Source organism: Notolabrus celidotus, chromosome 15 (assembly GCF_009762535.1).
Source record: "Notolabrus celidotus isolate fNotCel1 chromosome 15, fNotCel1.pri, whole genome shotgun sequence".
NCBI classification, from domain to species: Eukaryota; Metazoa; Chordata; class Actinopteri; order Labriformes; family Labridae; genus Notolabrus; species Notolabrus celidotus.
In genome coordinates, this window is record NC_048286.1 from 911685 (window position 1) to 933706 (window position 22022).

The 22022-nt window shown below is 42.8% G+C and overlaps 1 protein-coding gene across 1 annotated transcript; it reads left to right on the top strand.

The window, feature by feature from the left end:
• The first annotated feature begins 2704 nt into the window (after positions 1-2704).
• On the top strand, positions 2705-20774 carry frrs1a (ferric-chelate reductase 1a). The gene is made up of 16 exons (XM_034703476.1): positions 2705-2931; positions 3170-3312; positions 3511-3605; positions 6234-6372; positions 8065-8178; positions 9855-9929; positions 10113-10211; positions 11154-11295; positions 11407-11520; positions 12572-12687; positions 13002-13088; positions 13371-13468; positions 15728-15786; positions 15897-16037; positions 16121-16167; positions 20282-20774. The coding sequence occupies exons 1-16, from the start codon at positions 2727-2729 to the stop codon at positions 20372-20374; spliced, it is 1767 nt and encodes a 588-aa protein (XP_034559367.1). The 5' UTR covers positions 2705-2726; the 3' UTR covers positions 20375-20774.
• The last annotated feature ends 1248 nt before the right edge of the window (positions 20775-22022 follow it).

Sequence of the window (22022 nt, forward strand, 5' to 3'; positions counted from 1 at the left end):
GGAAAGGTGCGTTTCAACCACAGGAACTTTAGCAAGGGACTATGTGCTTTTCAGACGTTTTTGGACCGAAGGAACTTTACCCCTGAACTATGTGTGTTTCGACTGGTGGACCCAGGGTCTAAATTTAGTTCAGGGGTAGTTAATCTCCCCCCTAAAAACACCCTGCTAGGGGGGTAGTACTTTTCAAAGGTCCCAGGACTTTCGAGGGGCAGGGCCTGCAATGCTGAACGTGTCTGATTGGTAGATTAACCTGCAGTGTTTTTATTCCTCCCTCCGTCCACAATAACATCACACACATCTGTGATTCTCTTGATTTCTCTTTCTTTCATTAGTTTTTATTTGTTCTATCTTTTTTGTATGTGTGTGTACTTTTCAAAAGAAGAAGCTGTGATTCTCTTGATTTAGCAGCTTGTAACAGTAGTCTCCTCTCAGCCCACCATGAATGCGTCTCTCCCGGTGTTACGGTTTTAAAAGTGACCCTGTAAACTGGAGACCTTCAGCTGAACGTGTCAGTGTTTGTGGAGTTTACACAGCTGTTGAAACACAGAGGGAGTTCCTGGGAATGCAAACTAGTTTAGTTTTTATTAAGATTTCAAAATATCCTCATCAGATATTTAATGATGGTCTAAAGACGTTTATGAGGGATGCATCCGGCTGAAAGTCTCCAGTTAACAGGGTCGCTGTTTAAACCAAAACACCGGCCGATCTCTGCCACGGCTTTTTGAGTTCTAAAGGATTTTAAAGCCGTGTTGAAACGTCTTTGCTACTCGCGCTTATCTCCTCTCACGTGTTGATTCAGTGAATCCATCTGTGATGAAATATAGCACCATCTAAAACAGACCAGCTGAGTCTCTTCATGCTAACAGGCTAACTGTTGTGTTGCTCATAATGATACCTGCCTGTCCGTCTGCTTCTATGGTGTCATCTGTGATGAATGGCATTCCTCTTTGTTTTACTGCCCTCTACTGGTCTGGTGGTGTAGTGCATTTACTTTTTTTCTCTCCATACATCACTGGCCTGATTTGCACAATCTACCCGGGACTTCAGCCCGCAGTCCAAACGCAGACAACAATGGGGGCACAGGAACCTTTTAGTTCAGGGGAAAGTGGTTCTGGGGGCTAAAAGACCCCGGAACTCTTGGTCCAAATGCACCTTCAGCTTTATTTAGCAAACAATGAAAACAGTAACATGAATAAAAAGATACCAGCAAAGTATTTCATTTGTCTTAGTTTAATTTATCATGTAAACAGAAGTTTTAACCTTCTTAAAACACTGTTCTGCTCATCTGATTTAATCGCACATAGAGTTTGAAAGTGTTCAGATTATCAGAATTATTAAATTAATGTGTGATAAAGTACTTGGAAGTGTACCTCAAACACTGTTACTGGTCTGGTAGTGTAATGCACTTGCTTTTTTTCCCTCCATACGTCACTGGCCTGATTTGCACAATCTACTAGGGACTTCAGCCCACAGTCGAAATGCAGACAACAATGGGTGCACAGGAACCTTTTAGATCCCCGAAAAGTTCCTGGAACCTCTGGTCGAAAAAGCACCAAAAGAAAAGGCCCAGAAAACTACGTTCTTGTGGACTATCCTGTCTGAATCCTGTAGAACAAGAGTCCACACACTGCTAACAGTTTTTTTGGAGGCTTTTACACCTTTATTAAAGAAGAGAGGACAGTGGATAGAGTAGGAAACAGGGAGAGAGTGGGGGGAATGACATGCGGGAGTGAGGTCGCAGGCTGGATTCAAGCCTGGCCAACTGCTTCATGTGCGCGCAACTTAACCATTAGGCTAAGTCCGCACCCCTGCTAACAGTTTTAAATCTGTGTTTCCAGCTCGCTGACTCATCTGGATGGATTTAGCAAAGCCACGTCTTATCATGTCTTCTTAAGTCTCAAGTTTAACGTACACGGTCTATTTGAGTCTGATTGATAAAAGTCTCTTTTGGACAGTTCAAAAAAATTCATTTATCATAACTATTCAATAACCTGATCCCATCCCTCTCTCATGACCGTCTGTTTGTCTGCAACACAAAGTATCACGATGTGTTCCTGACGATTCACTTTCACATATCTTGCTCTCATTTATTGAACTAAGTCAAAAACAAACTTTAGATTGGCTCTAAACGGTTCAGACACGTTAATGATTCTTTAAAATGCACAGCAGGGATGTGAACTGAACCTCCATGTTTTACTGACTCTTTAAATATCCTCCTCTTCATTCACTTCCTCTTGTTTCAGGACGTTCAGGTCACGGCCGGTCACATGTGGTTGAGTTATAGCTTTAATAACGACAGTATGAACAGCTCAGTATGATTCACTTCAGCCTGTGTCAGGCTCTCAGCCGACATGTTGATGTCTTCATTTAAGAAAAGAAGAAAGCAATCGTTCATCCTGCTGTAGAAGTTTACCAGAGCCTGATCCAGGGTGTGCTTTCAATGAAAGAGGTGTGACTTTGAATCAAAGACCAGGTCAGGGCCTAGTGCTTATCAACAACAAGAACAACTGTAATTATATTGATAACAGTCAAACATAATTAACACTATTTAATTAAATAGCTATCTGATTGATATTCTAACTTGTTTGAGCTGCACCTCTCCTCATGTGTGTGCCATGACAGAGATGGCAGAGCGAGGCAGCTTTGACAGACTGATGGTTTTCTTTGGATTAAAGAGAATAACTCTGTTCTTTCAGACTCTGATTGTGGACTCACTGTAGCTGCAGATGGCTCCTGTGGGCCTGCGATGCCTTCTCTTGACTGCTGCCCTGGTTTGGCACTGGGTGCCAGCAGGCTGCTATTCCAACGGCAAGGTCACTTCCGCCTGTTACGGTATGGAGCCCCAACATAGAGCCACCGCTCAGACCTCCCCCAGCCCGCACCGCCTCACAGTCAACACCATCGGGTTCAGTCCAGGAGACCAGATCCAAGGTAACACCCAGACAATCAATGAGAAGTACAGCACTGAGCCTCTAAAAAAGTAAAGGACTATCTTATCTTAAAGTTACAAATATGAAGCACTCCTGATCAGAATCTGAAGAGCAAGGTCCAAAAGCTCAGCTGGAGGTTCTGTTTGTTCACAAACAGACTTAAGATGTTATTCATTCAAGTATTTGTTCACACTGTTACGATTTACTTTATTTTTTTTTCATGTGACAACCTTTTCCAGTTGTTCTCTCTGGGAATCCGGATTTTGAGGGGTTCCTGCTTCAGGCCAGAGATGCAGCCTATCCGGACTCAGTATACGCGATAGGAACCTTCAGCCTGACTGATCCAAAGAGGACTCAGCTGCTCACCTGTAACAACATCAAGGTGAACATGCAAACTCAGTGTACACACTGCAGATAGTAGATAGAATTGATCTATATAGAGGGTATGCACATGATGTCACATGACCCGATCTGGAGCAGGTCACACCTGCTGCTATGAACTGCTATGTTCATTTGGTGAGGATGTTATATCTAATGTGTGTGTGTGTGTGTGTGTGTGTGTGTGTGTGGGTGCATTCAGGGTTCAGCGGTGAGCCATACGAGCTCTGTCAGGCAGAAGGAGGTGGTCGTCACCTGGACGGCTCCCTCAGATTCTCCGATGAGGGTTCAGTTCTTGTGAGTGTTTTCCTTTCTAACCTGCAGGGGCGCTGTGTTCAGACATGATGTTCACCTGTAGAGTACAAATAAAAGGTCATGAAGTCAGCTGACTGCTTCAGAGCTAATGACAGACAAACAGCTTCAGGTGTCACTGGGCACCTTAACTGGATTGATGTATCTGACCCACATTAGGTAAGGGATTATGTGCGGCTAGCAGGTAGCTATGGGAAATAGAATCCCGACAGGGTGAGACAAGAATCCGATAAGAAGCTAAACCCCCTGAACTAAACTGAACCCTGGAGGCAGACACCCTCTCTACTTTTAAGAGTAGGCTTCAAACTTTCCTTTTTGATAAAGCTTATAGTTAGAGCTGGATCAGGCTTGGACCAGCTCTTAGTTATACTGCTATAGGCTTAGACTGACACACTGGGGTTCTGTCTTCCCCTCTCTCTCCTCTCTCTGCCTGTCTCTCACTTTAACTCTTCCTGTCCCATTAAAGTTACTAACCATAGACCTTTCTGGAGTCCCTGAGCTCCTTTGTGCCGTAGGTTCCTCTGTATCTCTGCTGCTGTGGACGTGCCAGACTCCAGCTGCTACAACTACTACTATCCGTCTCATCTCTCTCTCTCTCTCTTCACCTCCCTCTATCCCTCTCTCCAACACGGTCTCAGCAGATGTGTGTCTAACATGAGTCTGGTCCTGCTGGAGGTTTCTGCCTGTTAAAGGAAGTTTGTCCTTGCCACTGTAACTTGCTAAATGCTGCAAAGTGCTCTGCTCATGGTGGATTAAGATGAGATCAGACTGAGGGCCTGATCTACTAAGATCCCAAATAACGAGCGCTAATTTGCATTTGTGCAAATAATAATTTTGCACATGTTATTTCTGGGCGTGTTGCGGGTGATCTACTAAGACTGCGTGCGCAAATGATAACGAGTGCAAAAGTGGTGAGGACCGCCCTATTTTAATGAGGATTTTGCGTGTGCTATCGGCTGTCACCATGGAGAGTTTGAGAGAACAGAGTGGTCTTAAGCGATAAATGAAGTTTGAAGACATGGAGTTGGAGGTCTTTGTGGAGGAGGGAAATAAACACATCGGTGAACTCCAGCAGAGACATCTCAGTGTTAGAAACACGAATTGGGAGGCCATCTGTGAAAAGGTGAATGATGTGAGAAAAAACAGAAGATCTGCCGATGAAATAAACACATCTACTCTACTCCAAAACGCAATCAGTGTTTTGATGGAGTTTAGAGAGCGATTTGATGAGGCTTAGTCTGCCACTCTTGCTCTAGAAAAGTTAGGCGTCACTTGGATGAAGACAGTCGCCTCACTGTCCCAGGGAGCAACTTTCGGGTGAACGTTTTCAATGCCTGATATCATCATCCAGCAACTGTCCCAAAGATTCACCAGCTTAAATGGAACTGGGAACATGTTTGAGGTAATTCACCCCAACACACTGCTGCAAGCACGAGATGAGGAGTTACGCAGAGCTGCCTGGTGCAGCTCAGTGAGCGCTCATTCTCCAAGTTAAAACTAACTAAAAACCCCTTGATGAGCACGATGGGACAGAATAGACTGAGTGGACATGTCATGTTATTTATTGAGAATGACAGATCAAAGAAAATGGACATACAGAGCATCGTGGACAAGTCTGCGGAGCTTAAGGCTCGTCCAGACAGTGGTGAGTAGGCCGAGTACTTCATATTGATTTTTTGTTTGCATGTGAACATGTGGGCCGCTGTGCCAATTTGACTAAACTTTATATCTGTTGATACAGTGACCTACTGTGCTCTCATTATATGAAAAAGTTAAAGTGGGTGTCAGAATGATGCGGTCGCTATCCATGGTGCTGAACTGCTTTGAATTTGTGTTGTTTTATTATTATTATTTTGTTATCTTGGTTTGATTGACTAAAACATTTAGTAATGCTTGTAAGCCCAGCTGTTGTGGGCATGTTGTAAAGCGATGTTATGATGAGCTTTACAGTGACCGCAGCCATGTGTGTGTAACGCTGTGCCAGTTTGCACCTGCCTTTCAAACGTACTAAATATAGATGCAAATACAGCGCGCGCTATCTGCTTCAGGTTTGATAGATCACATTGCGTGTGCTAAATGATTACATTTGCATCTCCTCCTCCCAGTATTTTGCTCGTTCTGATGATCTACATGTATTCTGCATATTCATGAAGGCAAACACGCTAAATGATTAGCGAGTGCTATTTGGCTCATTTGACAGACGCAATCCTCGGTGCTCCCGGTTAGTACATCAGCTTTGCGCGCGCTATCAAGTTTGCACGTGTTTTTCTACACGCAAACCATGAGTAGATCGGGCCCTGAGTCCTGTCTGTAAGATGGGATTGGATCTGATCCGGTCTTGATGTTGGGTCTTTGTTAATACTAGAACATAGAGTACGGTCTAGACCTGCTCTGTTTGCAAAGAGTCTGAGGAGAACATGTGTTGTGATTTGGTGGTTTATAAATGAAGATTGATTAAAACATCTACAGGACATGTTTTATTACAGTGACTGTGTCAGACAGAGGGAAGGTTGAAGGGTTTAAACGTCTCTGTAAAAGTTTGTTCATCACTTCCTGACTGAATGAGTGTTTCCCGCTCTAACAATGCTCTTTATGCTTGGTTATGTTTTACAGTGTAACTGTGGTATCCAGGTTCAGGGTATTTTGGGTGAAGGTGCCTGGACCAATTATCTATCAGCATGGATTCACTCCCTTCCCAACGCAGCCAGAGACCATCCCCCCTCCGAACACGCCCTCCATCCTGCCCGGGCCTGTGAGTCTGAGAACATTTGGAGATCTGTGGAGTTATATTTGTGCCACAATTTTGAGAGCAAAAATGAGAAAAAAATGAGAAAAAATGAGAATCAAACAAAAACAGTGCGGTTTGAGCGAAGAATAATCAATAATGTAACGTAATCTAACATGAGTCTGGTTCTGCTCGGGGTTTCTGCCTGTTAAAGGAAGTTTGTCCTCTCCTCTGTAACTAGCTAAATACTGTGAGGTGCAATGCTCATGATGGATTAAGGTGGGGTCAGACTGAGTCTTATCCTGTCTTGGTGTTGGGTCTCTGTTCATAATTTGACATAGAGTGGTCTAGACCTGCTCTGTTTGTAAAAGAGTCTTGAGATAACGTTTGTTGTGATTTGGCGCTATACAGATAAAGATTGATTGATTGATTGATTGATTGATTGATTGATTGATTGATTGATTGATTGATTGATTGATTGATAGATTGATTGATAATGTGCTCAAGTCATTATGTTTCATGCTTGCAGGATACACATACATGTGCATTAACAACATGTTTTCCTCAGTTTCCCCATGCACTCGCTCACAGTACCATGTCCCCACTCGCTCAGTCACTCTCTCCAGTGGCATTATTACTGCAATATATACGACATCCCGGAAGCATTGGCTGTTTTTGAAACCGCCTACTATCCTAGCAGTTCGTACTGATTCGACCAAAATTCAATATGTAGTATGTGAACAAGAGCAAAAACCTGCAGTATGCCAAAACTCCCCGGATGTTGTACTGATTCAGGAACATGTCTCAGTCTGCAGCGGACCAGTCTCCCTCACATACTGTTTCCCATAATGCACAGGGCTAACCTTCTTCTTTTTTCTATGTATGACGAGGACACTCTGTTTTTAGGTGCTGTTAAAATGATTAAATTCCATACAAACCCCTTCTTAACTTTTTAAATCACAAGTGATGCTAAAGAAGCAGTTTATCTATCAGCTTGGTCGTTGTTCACTTCTGCTTTTCGAAAATGGAAATCCAGTGACGCCTGAACCAGCATCCTGCAGACCAGATCAACAGAACAGTCAGACTACAGACTACCTTCAAACACAGTTTGTAGTATGCAGTACGTACTGCGTACTACATTCGTAGGTAGTACGTAGCAGGTAGTTTCGAAAACAGCCATATAGTCCATGGCAGCGTCATTCCAGTAGTGAGATAGCGTTCTTCAAACTTCCTAATTCTTATTGGATACAAAACAGCCAATCAGAATTTGCCGTGTCCGACTCCTGATTGGTTGACTTGATGGCACATTGCAACTCTGTGTCATGTTGAGCGAGCATACAAGCAGCATTGAGCGCACAAGGCAGAGCAAGGCTGAGCGCGAGAGAGTGTATGGGCGAGCGGGGAGCGGTGTACTGTGAGCGAGCGCATGGGGAAACTAAGGAGAGCATGCTGTTAATGCACACAGATGTGTATTCTGCAAGCATGAGCACATTATTGATTATTGTTCACTCAAACCGCTTTGTTTTTCTCTTGATTCTTATTTTTTCACAAAATCTAATTTTGAGTTTTTGCAAAAAACATTTTTTTTGTGCTCAAAATTGTGGCACAAATGTAACGCCATAGACATCTAGAGCTGATTACATTCAAACATGCTGATATAAACAAACCTGAAGTTGATATCAACAAACCTAGACTACTAACTTCATCATGCGCTTTTAGTTTACCTCAGAGGGATGTGGCCGAACAAAGACCTGCCTGCAGGATCCTCCTGGCTGTGACCCCGATAAAGACTATGACTGCTTCTTCTTGTCCATGACTGCAGAGGAACCAACGGTTAGACCTTTAACAGTTTCACCAACACACTTTGTACAGTCAGAGGTGCTGCAGCAGTGATCAAGTCAAGTCCTTAAAGGTGACATATCATGCAAAATTAACTTTTTAATGGTTCTCTACCTGAAATATGTGTCCCTGGCATGTCTACAAACCCCCCGAGAATGAAAAGAATCCATTCTGCCCCTGTTCTGATTTCTACACCTTTCTGTAAATGTGTGTGAAACCAGCCGTTTCAGACTTCAGTGTTTTTGTTACGTAACAACAATATCCGGTCTGTAACAGAGTCAGAGCTCGGAGCTTGTTCAGCCCATAGACTGTATAAAATAATACTGAATCCCCCCTCCGTTTTTCATTCCCTGCACAAATGTGTGCTAACAAGGAGCTTAGGAGGAAGGCATGCTAGTTGTAGGCTGTCTTAATAAACACAAAGGTCGGTTTTACTCCCCACGTCTGCAGATTTGAAGATCTAGTGGATGATTTTTATTTTTCATGGAAAAGTGCTAGCGCTAGTTTGCATAGCCACATAGCTACATGTTCATAGCTGTAGCTGTGTACCAAGACACACGTCTACATACTGATAAATAAAACAACAAGAAACACTAAATCTGTGACCAATCGTTCAGAAAGGTCCTGCTGCAGGCGCCTCTCCATCAGGATCAGATTCTGGATCAGATTCAGAGGGTTGAAGTAACGCGGGTCTCTGAGCAGCCGTGTATATTCAGCCAACATGTAAACATCAGATCAACGTGCTGGAGAGCCGAGGCACATCCACTTCCTGAGGGGGCGTGGTCAGAGAGAAAACAGACTGTTCTGAGGAGGACTGAAGAAGAGGGTTTTTCAGGCAGACCAAAATCTGATTTCAAAGTGTTTTTTTGAGCATAAACTTTAAAGACATGTTTTGGGGACCTCTTAGACCAATATATATTGATGAAAAAAGCGTGATATGTCACCTTTAATGTCAGCAAAAATCGTAGTCAAAAATCAATCCACCATCTTCAAACAGTTCAAAACGCATCAGCTCGTCTTTTTAAAAGGAATTAAAACATGTGCCCACATCACCCCCATTTAAGCTCATCTACACCAGCTGCCTGTTGATTTTAGAATTGATTTTAAGATTCTTTTACTGACTTTACAGCACAACATGGACTTGCCCCTCTTTATATCTCTGAGCTTTAATCCCTGTATGAACCTGGTCACAGTCTGAGATCCTCTGGCAGTGCTCTGCTAGCTGTTCCAAGGACCCGACTGAAAACTAAAGGGGACAGGTCTTCTTCAGTCAGAGCTCCTTCACTCTGGATCAGCCTGCCAGAGGAGATCAGACCTGCAGAGTCAGTCCCTTGTTTTATGTCATCACTAAAGACACATCTTTACAGGAAAGCTTTTATGTGTGATTTTATTAAATTTTGGCTCTGATTTTAAGGCTCTGTTTTATAAGTTTGTATGTTTTTAAGTTTTTATTTCATTTTGTTTTTAATCACTTCATTTTGCTTTGCACTTCTTCTTGTTTTTATTGCCCACTGTAAAGCACTTTGTTACTTGAGTTGAAAAGTGCTATATAAATAAGATATTATTATTATTATTATTGTTGTTGTTGTTGTTGTTGTTGTTGTTGTTGTTGAGAGCTACGTGTTGACTTTCCTCTGAAATCAAAGCTGTACTGTATCACACATCCTCAGCAGTCCGTCATGTTCGAGCTGAGCGGCCCAGACGATGGATATGTGGCCTTCGCTCTGTCTTTGGACACTTGGATGGTAAGGACTGTGACAGTACTACGACACATTGTGGACTCTACCAGACCCACTGATCTGTCCTAAAATCACCAACAGATTGAATTACTGCTGAGTGTCCTGTGTCATTCATACATCCTGGTTTGTACTATGAAAATGTTTCCCTTCATTGACCTGACGTCCATGTTTGTGTGTGTTTGTGTGGAGGGCGATGACGACGTGTACATGTGTGTGAAAGATGGGGACAGAGTATCAGTGAGTGCTGCCTTCTCCCGTGGACGAGCTCAGCCTGAGGGAAACTCACAGGTGACTCCTTAAAACCTTCTCTACTTTCAAATGTGTTTATTTGCTCTGTTTCCAAGACGAAGATGGTGAGCTGTTCAATGTTTGTATGTTGAAAGTAAAAGCTCACTGATTCAAACGTTTATCTGGTCTGTTTGATAAGAACACAGACAGAATGATATGAAGGTCCTGTGGGTGCAGGGACTGTGGGCAGCAGCAGTGAAGCACCGTAATGAAGCTTCTCTGTGAACAGGCTTTTGGACCCCGCACTGGTATGATGTTTGTGTTCCAGTGTGTGGTTTTATTTTGTATTAATGTGTTGTGGAAGCATGAGAGGCACAACATGTCAACAAACAGTGCAAGCTTCACACTCACACACGCTCAGGCCTTCAGTAGACAACTGTACGCTATGGTTGGTTTTCAGAATCAGAATCAGAAATACTTCATTGATCCCAGGGAGGGAAATTCAGTCATTACAGAGCTCTTTTAAACAGTATGTAAGAAAGTCAAACATTAATAGAAGGACTACAATAAGAAATAAATACAATACAAATAAAATGAAATAAAATAAAATAAAATAAAATAAAATAAAATAGAATAAAATAAAATTAAATAAAATAAAATAAGAAAAAAGGAAATAAATAAATTGATAAATAAATAAATAAAAAGAATGAAGTAGAACTAAATAAAATACAACACAATAAAACAAACAAACAAATAAATAAATAAAAAGAATGGAGTAAAGTAAAATAAAATGAAATAAGATAAGATAAGATAAGATAAGATGAGATGAGATGAGATGATATGAGATGAGATGATATGAGATCAGATCAGATAAGATAAGAATAAATAAATTAAAATAAAATAAAATAAAATAAAATAAAATAAAATAAAATAACTGGTCCATGATTTGTGTTTTTATGCTAAGCTAGCCCCATCATAAGCGTTGTTTGTGTGTATTTGCAGTCGGGTCTCTCCATGGTTTCATGGCGGCTGTCACACAAAGCGATGCAGTGCAGGTTCAGTAGACCGGTCAGTCTGCCAGCACAACGCTTCAACCTGGACGGAGAATACTATCTGTTCCTGGCTCATGGATTGGCCCTGCGCGGTGAGAAAGTGTGCACACGTACACGCTGGCTGAGCCTGCGAGTCAAACAGTCATTGTTTCTGTTCAATATCCTGAAAGAATGAAACCAATCATTGCATTTACTTCTTCTAGGGAGAATACAATACCACAGCCGGCAGCCGTTAATCTCCACTCACAGAAAACTCATCACTGGACCCCCTGAAGTCCTGAGTGGTTCCCGGGCATCTATTCTTATGAAAATGCATGGTGGGTAAAGTTCTACACCCAGTCAGAGGGAGGAGATGAGGTTGAGTTCAGTGTAGCTGTAGAGATGATTTGTATGGCCAGATCCTGCAGCGTGTAGTTCTGTCTTTATAAAGAAAATAATAACTTTAATAACTTTATTTATATAGAACCTTTAAAAACAAATGTTTACAAAGTAAGTTGACGAAAAAAGCATGGTTCGAATAACAAATTAAACCTTTTGACAGACAGGGAGGAGGAATTTAAACAATGCAACACAGAATACAACGTGAGGTTAAAAAGAACACACATAAACTAAACAGAATGAAGTGGTGTGAAAATAGACCGATACATCACTGTTTAACAGGTTTTTCAAGAACAAACAAATAAATAAATAAATAAATAAAAATGGATAAGAAAATAAAAACATTAAAAGGACAATATAAGAGGTTTGCAGAATAAGAGGATGACATCACATCGGGAAATTAGAAAAAAGTGAAAAGGATAAATTAGGAACATTAAAATAATAAAGAAATAAAGAAATAAGTAAAAATGGATAAGTAAACAAAAACATTAAAAGGACAATATAAGTGGTTTACAAAATAAGAGGACGATATCACATCAGGAAATTAGGAAAAGTGAAAAGGATAAATAAGGAGCATTAAAATAATAACAATAAAAAAAAAAAAAAAGAAGTAAATAAAAGCATTAAAAGGACAATAAAAGAGGTTTCCAGAATGAGAGGACGACATCACATCAGGAAAACTAGAAAAAGTGAAAAAGATAAATTAGGAAAATTAAAATAATAATAATAAATGAAAATTATTCTAATAAATAAAACAACAAATAATCAAATGAAATAATCAAATAAAATTTAAAAGAATTAATTAGTTGGATAAAAACTAACAATAATAATAAAATAGAAGTGAAAACAGTTAGAAGGATGAAGTCATATAAAAGAAAGTCTGTAAAAATTGGTTTTTCAAAGATTCTACATTCATGATCTGAGCCTGTTTAGGACATGGTTTAGCATAAACCCGGTTTAGCTGACTCATGGTTGCCTCTGCTTCTCCAGGTGCTCTGATGGTGGTAGCATGGATGCTAACAGGAAGTATCGGTACTTTCATTGCCAGCTACTTTAGATCTGAGTGGCCAAATCAATCTATTCTTGGGGAGAAAGTCTGGTTCCAGGTACCTAACACACACACACACACACCCAATGCATCCCAAAGGTCTGCCTTTTACAACTATAAGCTTTATCAAAAAGGAAAGTTTGAAGCCTACTCTTAAAAGTAGAGAGGGTGTCTGCCTCCCGGACCCTGACTGGTAGATGATTCCAAAGGAGAGGGGCCTGATAACTGAAGGTTCTACCTCCCATACTACTTTTAGAATTGAACATCACTGGATTGATTTCTCTTTGTGTGTGTGTGTGTGTGTGTGTGTGTGTGTGTGTGTGTGTGTGTGTGTGTGTGTGTGTGTGTATGTGTGTGTGTGTGTGCGTGCAGCTTCACAGGGGTCTGATGGTGCTGACTCTGGTTCTGACCGTTGTAGCCTTTAGCCTCCCGTTTGTCTACAGGGGCGGTTGGAGCTCGGTACAGTCTACTCACTCGACCACACACACGCACACACACGCACACACACGTTCAGTTTGATCATGGCCTCTTCATGTGAGTAAGACACAGATGTAAGATTTGTAAGACACATGTTTGATTGAAGGTTATTTCTGTCATTTTGAGATCATATAGAGACCCCTACACTAAAACACAGCCTGTCACCGTCCTGTTTTTATATTTCTACATCTACAGCTGAGAGGTTCTGTGTCTCCTGAATTACCCCAGTGTTTGTTCTCTCTCTGTTTGTGTGTGTGTCTGCAGGATGCAGGTGCTCATCCATACCTAGGCTGCACTGTTCTGACATTATCTCTGATTCAACCAATAATAGCTGTACTCAGACCTCCGCCTGACTCAGACAGGTAACCACTGCTTACATTTCCCTCACAGACAGTAGAGTAAGAATTGATAACTGAACCTCATGCATAGAGATCACCATCTTTTTGGATCAAATGTAGTCCAGGGGTAGTTAGTCTCCCCCCTGCAAAGCCACTGCTTGGGGGGGCTGCAATACTGAACGTATTCCACAGTCCATCCAGAGTAAAATCACACACACACACACACACACACCCGTGATTCACTTGGTTTAATAACTCCTGAGCATTGTTCAGTTACAGCAGCAAACAAGAAGGTGTACAGTACAAGAATTTCAACAAGAATATATATAGAAAAGAAATGTTCATCAGAGACGACAGCTTGGCCATAATCCTCCTGTCAGCCACCACCTCCACAGGGTCCAGGACTGAGCTGGCCTTCTTCACCAGTTAGTTCAGTCTTGCTCTCGTGTATCCTGTCCGCCCACAGCAGGTGAAATCCTTCCAATGTGGTGTTTGTGTCCGGTATTAGCTCTGTTAGCATGATGCTACTCTGCCAGTATTCCCTCTGGTGCTGGGTTAGCTCGTCCACCTTATGGTAGATAGATCTTACATTCCCCATAACGGTGGGTGGAAGGACAGATCCATGTCGTCTTTTTTAGCTTGCACCTCAGTACCAGCACGTCATCCTTGCCTCCTTCTCCTCAGCTTACAGGGAACATCGGGCCTAGCATCGTTTAGCATCGACATGCCACGGGCTGCTAACAGCTGATCTCGTATGTTAACTATGTTACCATGGTAACATACAGGATCTCCGGACACACACAGGAACAAAAACATCAAAAACACCACTGCAAACGAGTCAGTTTGGTGTCCATGGCCAACAAATGAGTCATTAAAAGACATGACAGGCTCCAAATACAAAGAGAACTAAACAGATATGAAAAAAGAACAATGAAGAGAGAGCTGCTGCAACAAGCAGACACTAGAGCGGCGTTAAGCAACACAGTCAGTAGAGGGCAGTAAAACGAAGAGGAATGCCATTCATCACAGATGACACCATAGAAGCAGACGGACAGGCAGGTATCATTCTGAGCAACACAACAGTTAGCCTGTTAGCATGAAGAGACTCAGCTGGTCTGTTTTAGATGGTGCTATATTTCATCACAGATGGATTCACTGAATCAACACGTGAGAGGAGATAAGCGCGAGTAGCAAAGACGTTTCAACACGGCTTTAAAATCCTTTTGAACTCAAAAAGCCGTGGCAGAGATCGACCGGTGTTTTGCTTTAAACGGCGACCCTGTTAACTGGAGACCCTTCAGCCGGATGCATCCCTCATAAACGTCTTTAGACGATCATTAAATATCTGATGAGGATATTTTGAAATCTTAATAAAAACTAAACTAGTTTGCATTCCCAGGAACTCCCTCTGTGTTTCAACAGCTGTGTAAACTCCACAAACACTGACACGTTCAGCTGAAGGTCTCCAGTTTACAGGGTCACTTTTAAAACCGGAACACCGGGAGAGACGCATTCACGGTGGGCTGAGAGAAGACTACTGTTACAAGCTGCTAAATCAAGAGAATCACAGCTTCTTCTTTTGAAAAGTACACACACATACAAAAAAGATAGAACAAATAAAAACTAATGAAAGAAAGAGAAATCAAGTGAATCACAGATGTGTGTGATGTTATTGTGGACGGAGGGCGGAATAAAAACACTGAGGTTAATCTACCAATCAGACACGTTCAGCATTCAGGGGTAAAGTTCCTCGTTCCGGGGTAAAGTTCCCGGGTCAAAAAACACCTTAAAGGAACTAAAAGTTCCCGGAACTTCCTGTCGAAAAGCGCAGAGAGGGGTCACTTAAATAAGTCCTCTCAGAGGTACATTTTCAGCAAAGTGAGCTCTAGTTGTCTCTTAAGGATGATGAAGCCTGGGACCTGACTTGACCCTGATGATAATAATAACAAACACTGATTTTTCAAACGTCTCTGTACTTTTTAGTAGATCTAATTAACACTACTTCAAAAACAGAAATCACACCTAATACTCTGGATAGGTTTCTGGTTTCTTCAGGCTTCTATCAACAACAGTTTTGAGTCTGGCACTGTTATCAAATTATCTGGTTATTTATTTATTTTATTGGGTCATAAAACATTTGTGCATTTGACCTTTGGGGCCACCGTACCATACCTCACACCTGTCGGAGCGTCACTCTATGAGTCAGTCTGTAACTGAATTTAGATAAGTGATATTATGATCTAAATGTGAAGACTCATTGGAGATGTTTCTGTCTCTGTCCAGGAGGTATATCTTTAAATGGGTCCACCTTGGATTGGGGACGGTGGCAGAGGCTTTGGCAGGTCGGTCTGCATTCCAACACATTTCCCAACACATCTCAGAAACCCTGACCAAGCAGGGACCCCTGCCACAGCTCCACCACATTAACCTGCTGTCTTCTGCCTGTCTACAGTGGTTGCCATATTCCTGGGGATGCGTCAGTCGTCACTGCTCCTCCCTCAGGCAGCATCCTCTGTTCTGTTTGCCTACTCGATGTGGCTGGTCTGTAACAGGAGCTTGTTCCTGTCTTTGAAGTACCTCCAGCTGACAAACTGTAAGGAAACTTGAATTTTGATTTCTGATTCAGGATAAATCTGTTCCTGAGCCACTCACACTGTTTGTCTCTTTGACCTGCAGCAAGGAGGTATGCTTATGAACAAAACCGAGAGCAGTTCAGTCAATGGGTAAGTATCAGCGACTTAAAGCCTCTGGAAACTAAATGGAATATTTAAAATTCATATACAATACCAAAATGTAAATGCTGTAAATGTGGGAAATATTTGCCGCCGGGTGGACCAATCACAGGGTTTGCGGTCTGTGTCGATTCTACACATATTTACATTTTGATGGAGGTGCACATCAGCTACATGTGTAGCCCTCTGCGTAGGTACGGGAGCGACACGGACCCCCTACGTAGGCTACGCTGTCGATCCTGTCCTGGGGATAGTTAGTGAACCGGTCCTGGAGAAAGTTAGTGAACCTGTCCTGGAGAAAGTTAGTGAACCGGTCCTGGAGAAAGTTAGTGAACCTGTCCTGGGGAAAGTTAGTGAACCGGTCCTAGGGGTAGTTAGTGAACCGGTCCTGGAGAAAGTTAGTGAACCGGTCCTGGGGAAAGTTAGTGAACCAGTCCTGGAGAAAGTTAGTGAACCGGTCCTGGAGAAAGTTAGTGAACCGGTCTTAGGGGTAGTTAATGAACCGGTCCTGGGGATAGTTAGTGAACCGGTCCTGGGAAAAGTTAGCGAACCGGTCTTAGGGGTAGTTAATGAACCGGTCCTGGGGATAGTTAGTGAACCGGTCCTAGGGGCAGTTAGTGAACCGGTCCTGGGGAAAGTTAGTGAACCGGTCCTGGGGAAAGTTAGTGAACCGGTCCTGGGGAAAGTTAGTGAACCGGTCCTGGGGAAAGTTAGTGAACCGGTCCTGGGGAAAGTTAGTGAACCGGTCCTGGGGAAAGTTAGTGAACCAGTCCTTGGGAAAGTTAGTGAACCGGTCCTGGAGAAAGTTAGTGAACCAGTCCTGGGGAAAGTTAGTGAACCAGTCCTGGGGAAAGTTAGTGAACCGGTCCTGGGGAAAGTTAGTGAACCGGTCCTGGGGAAAGTTAGTGAACCAGTCCTGGGGAAAGTTAGTGAACCGGTCCTGGGGAAAGTTAGTGAACCAGTCCTGGGGAAAGTTAGTGAACCAGTCCTGGGGAAAGTTAGTGAACCGGTCCTGGGGATAGTTAGTGAACCGGTCCTGGGATAAGTTAGTGAATCGGTCCTGGGGAATGTTACTGAACCGGTCCTGGGATAAGTTAGTGAACCGGTCCTGAGGGAAAGGTAGTGAACTGGTCCTGGGGAAAGTTAGTGAACCGGTCCTGGGGAAAGTTAGTGAACTAGTTCTGGGGAAAGTTAGTGAACTGGTCCTGGGGAAAGTTAGTGAACCAGTCATGGGGAAAGTTAGTGAACTAGTTCTGGGGAAAGTTAGTGAACCGGTCCTGGGGAAAGTAAGTGAACCAGTCCCGGGGAAAGTTAGTGAACCGGTCCTGGGGAAAGTTAGTGAACCGGTCCTGGGGAAAGTTAGTGAACCAGTCCTGGGGAAAGTTAGTGAACCAGTCCTGGGGAAAGTTAGTGAACCGGTCCTGGGGAAAGTTAGTGAACCAGTCCTGGGGAAAGTTAGTGAACCAGTCCTGGGGAAAGTTAGTGAACCGGTCCTGGGGATAGTTAGTGAACCGGTCCTGGGATAAGTTAGTGAATCGGTCCTGGGGAATGTTACTGAACCGGTCCTGGGATAAGTTAGTGAACCGGTCCTGAGGGAAAGGTAGTGAACTGGTCCTGGGGAAAGTTAGTGAACCGGTCCTGGGGAAAGTTAGTGAACCGGTCCTGGGGAAAGTTAGTGAACTAGTTCTGGGGAAAGTTAGTGAACCGGTCCTGGGGAAAGTTAGTGAACCAGTCATGGGGAAAGTTAGTGAACTAGTTCTGGGGAAAGTTAGTGAACCGGTCCTGGGGAAAGTTAGTGAACCAGTCCCGGGGAAAGATAGTGAACCAGTCCTGGGGAAAGTTAGTGAACTAGTTCTGGGGAAAGTTAGTGAACTGGTCCTGTGGAAAGTTAGTGAACCAGTCCTGGGGAAAGTTAGTGAGCTAGTTCTGGGGAAAGTTAGTGAACTGGTCCTGGGGAAAGTTAGTGAACTAGTTCTGGGGAAAGTTAGGGACCCGGTCCTGGGGAAAGTTAGAGAACCTGTCCTGGGGAAAGTCAGTGAACTAGTTCTAGGGAAAGTTAGTGAACTAGTTCTAGGGAAAGTTAGTGAACCTGTCCTGGGGAAAGATAGTGAACTGGTCCTGGGGAAAGTTAGTGAACCGGTCCTGGGGAAAGATAGTGAACTGGTCCTGGGGAAAGATAGTGAACTGGTCCTGGGGAAAGTTAGTGAACCTGTGAACTGGCAAGAAAAAGTCAGTCAATTGGAGTGAGTTTTGAGAAGAGATTTTAAGAGGACTATGAATCTGCGTGTGGACGTCCTCAGGCAGAAGTTTAACAGCTGAGGTGCCCCGGCATTAAACCTTGGTCATCTCCTGTGACCAGTCGAGATTAAGGAACCACGAGTAGGGCCCTGCTGGAAGACCTCAGGCTGGAGTTTGGTTATTTAAAGCTAAAAAAAACAAGCAGTGAAACCTTCAAATCAAGTCTGAAACTCACAGGTAGCCAGTGAAGCACAGCCAGCACTGCTGTGATATGATCACTCGTCTTGCTGTGTGTGAAAAGCCTGACAGCAGCGTTTTAAATTAGCTGCAGTGTTTGGATGATGTGCTCACTGATGCTTGAATAAAGTGCATTACTGAAGTCAAGTCTGGAGGAAATAAATGCATGGATGAGTTTTCTATGTCTGCAGGAGGAAGGAAGGACCTGATGTAGCCAAATGGACAGATGACAGGTCAGAGTAGGCAATGACTTCCAGGTTGTGGGCCTCTTCAGGTGCATTTGGACCAAGAGTTCCAGGGTCTTTTAGTCCCCAGAACTACTTTACCCGGAACTAAAAGGTTCATGTGCCGCCATTGTTGTCTGCCTTTCGACCGTGGGCTGAAGTCCCGGGTAGATTGTGCAAATCAGGCCAGTGACGTATGGAGAAAAAAAAGTAAATGCACTACACCACCAGACCAGTAGAGGGCAGTAAAACAAAGAGGAATGCCATTCATCACAGATGACACCATAGAAGCAGACGGACAGGCAGGTATCATTATGAGCAACACAACAGTTAGCCTGTTAGCATGAAGAGACTCAGCTGGTCTGTTTTAGATGGTGCTATATTTCATCACAGATGGATTCACTGAATCAACACGTGAGAGGAGATAAGCGCGAGTAGCAAAGACGTTTCAACACGCCTTTAAAATCCTTTTGAACTCAAAAAGCCGTGGCAGAGATCGGCCAGTGTTTTGGTTTAAACAGCGACCCTGTTAACTGGAGACTCTCAGTCAGATGCATCCCTCATAAACGTCTTTAGACCATCATTAAATATCTGATGAGGATATTTTGAAATCTTAATAAAAACTAAACTAGTTTTCATTCCCAGGAACTCCCTCTGTGTTTCAACAGCTGTGTAAACTCCACAAACACTGACACGTTCAGCTGAAGGTCTCCAGTTTACAGGGTCACTTTTAAAACCATAACACCGGGAGAGACCCATTCACGGTGGGCTGAGAGAAGACTACTGTTACAAGCTGCTAAATCAAGAGAATCACAGCTTCTTCTTTTGAAAAGTACACACACATACAAAAAAGATAGAACAAATAAAAACTAATGAAAGAAAGAGAAATCAAGTGAATCACAGATGTGTGTGATGTTATTGTGGACGGAGGGAGGAATAAAAACACTGCTGGCCCTGCCCCCCGAAAGTCCTGGGACCTTTGAAAAGTACTACCCCCCTGGTCGAAACTCACGTTCCGGGGTAAAGTTCCTCCGGTCAAAAAATGTCTTTTGTAGACATCATGAGATGGAGCACTCAAGCTGGAGGGTGGATCATTAATTTAGCGCAAGCTGAGGGCAGAGGGGTAATGAGGATATGTTTCACACAACCAAAGCCTCTACCTAAAAGACGTTTATAAGTGCAGTATGGACTGTATAAAAAATAACACTACAGCTCCCCCTGGTGGCTGTCTGCAGTACAGGGCTCAGTCAACGGATGGGACATTTTCTCACACATGGTTTCTATCTTTGTTGTAAGTTCATACTGCTATATGTCACAGTGATCATCTCTCTCTCTCTCACTCTCTCTCTCTCTCTCTCTCTCTCTCTCTTTCTCTCTCTCTCTCTCTCTCTCTCTTTCTGTGTCAGGTCTCCTTAGTGAGGACTCGGCTCCTGCTGTTCTTTGTCGTGGGAAACGTTGCATTGCTGGTGGCCTTCTTGTATTTCCTCTCTCAAGTTTGACATTAAAAACATGTAAAAAGTAATGACTGCATGTTTTTGGAAAAATTGGAAAAAACTTGATGACAAAATGATGACTCCAGACATGTCGCAATTTTTTTTCCTCAAAGTTAAAATTTTGCTCACAAAGCAGAAAAACATGAAAAAGTGAAAACGTATCTTCTGAGGTTAAATGGCAGGAAATTGAAAAAAGGTGTGAACCACACCTGACAGCATGCTCAGCAGACCACATGAATCTTACTACTTTGAAATGTTTTTGCTCATATTCAGGTTTTGCTTCTCTGAACTTTAAGATTTAAATGACTATCAGAATTTGTATTTTAATTATTTTTTCGTGGTATTATTTCTGTGCAGGAGCACTCCCTGCCCTTGTTGTATGATTAAATAAAGAAATGTCTCTGTACCAGCAGTGTGGCCCTTTATCTCATGAGCCAGGTCCCTCTGAAGGGACATGTCTCTGGGAGAAAGTGAACACCTCCAGGAGAAATGGATCCGTGTAACGGCCAAATTTCATCAGATCTGTCTCTGATCCGTCACAGCACCAGATCTGATATGTTTCTATTCTAGTCAATGTGTTAACTTCCACTGGATCCGCTCTGTTGCGTTCCGGCTAGTCGGAGTCCTCCGGATCAGATACATAAGACTTCTATTTTTGCAATCTCAACAGAGCAGATGGAGCGGGACAGGAAGTCAGGTTTCACCAAAACAAAAAGAAAACATCCGGTTAATTTTCAGAATAAAACACTCTGTGTTATCACCAGATTGTATTTCACTTAAAGCTGCTGTGAGGAACTTTTGTTTTGTATTGATTCTGGCGCCCCCTTGTGGACAAAGTGATACCTCTTATCTCTTGTCCTATACATGCAAAATTAGTGTTTTCAACAAAAGCCTCATCCTGTTGTGTTCAACAGTCACCTTTATCAGGCAATGTGATTATTTTCCACGAAAACAGTCAAATAAAGGCTGTTTCTGAAGCAAGATGTCTATCATCTGGTCTGACACCTACCCCCTCAGGGTGGTTTCAGGCATTAAAAATGACAACAGAGAAGGTGCCAGTGTTGCTGCTGATGGACTTGTTTGCTATTGAAGGTTATAAAGAGGCATCAGTATCATTTTCAGTCTATTTCTCAGCCAGTTCAAAACTCCTCACAGGGCCTTTAACTACAACAACAAACCAAAGTCATGATGAGCGGAGCCAGGCCTGGAGTCAACAGGTCAGAGGTTTTCAGAGGACCAGAAAGACAACATGGATGAGGAGAGGAGGAGGAGAATCCTCGGTCCACACGTCATACGTCACGGTCCAATCAGATCAATCATTTGACTGAAAGTAGAGACCGATCTGTCTCAGGAAACTTTCCTTCAGATTTAAGATCAAACTTTAATTTCACTTCCTCTGCTGTGCGTCCTTTTTCTGGTCACAGCGTTTCTGATGAAGGTGATATGTGAATGAGTGATATCAGAGAATATATTAATTTATATTCTCTACTGAGGATATCAAATATTATTTAAATAAATAAGCTTGTTTGTGTTTCACTTCCAGCAGCTCTGCCTCCGTAAGTAAATTAACTGAGTGCAATCAGTTTAATTTAATTTGCACATTCCTGACATCTCTCTCTTCCTCTCATGAGCCTGTGTGATTTCTGCAGTGTCA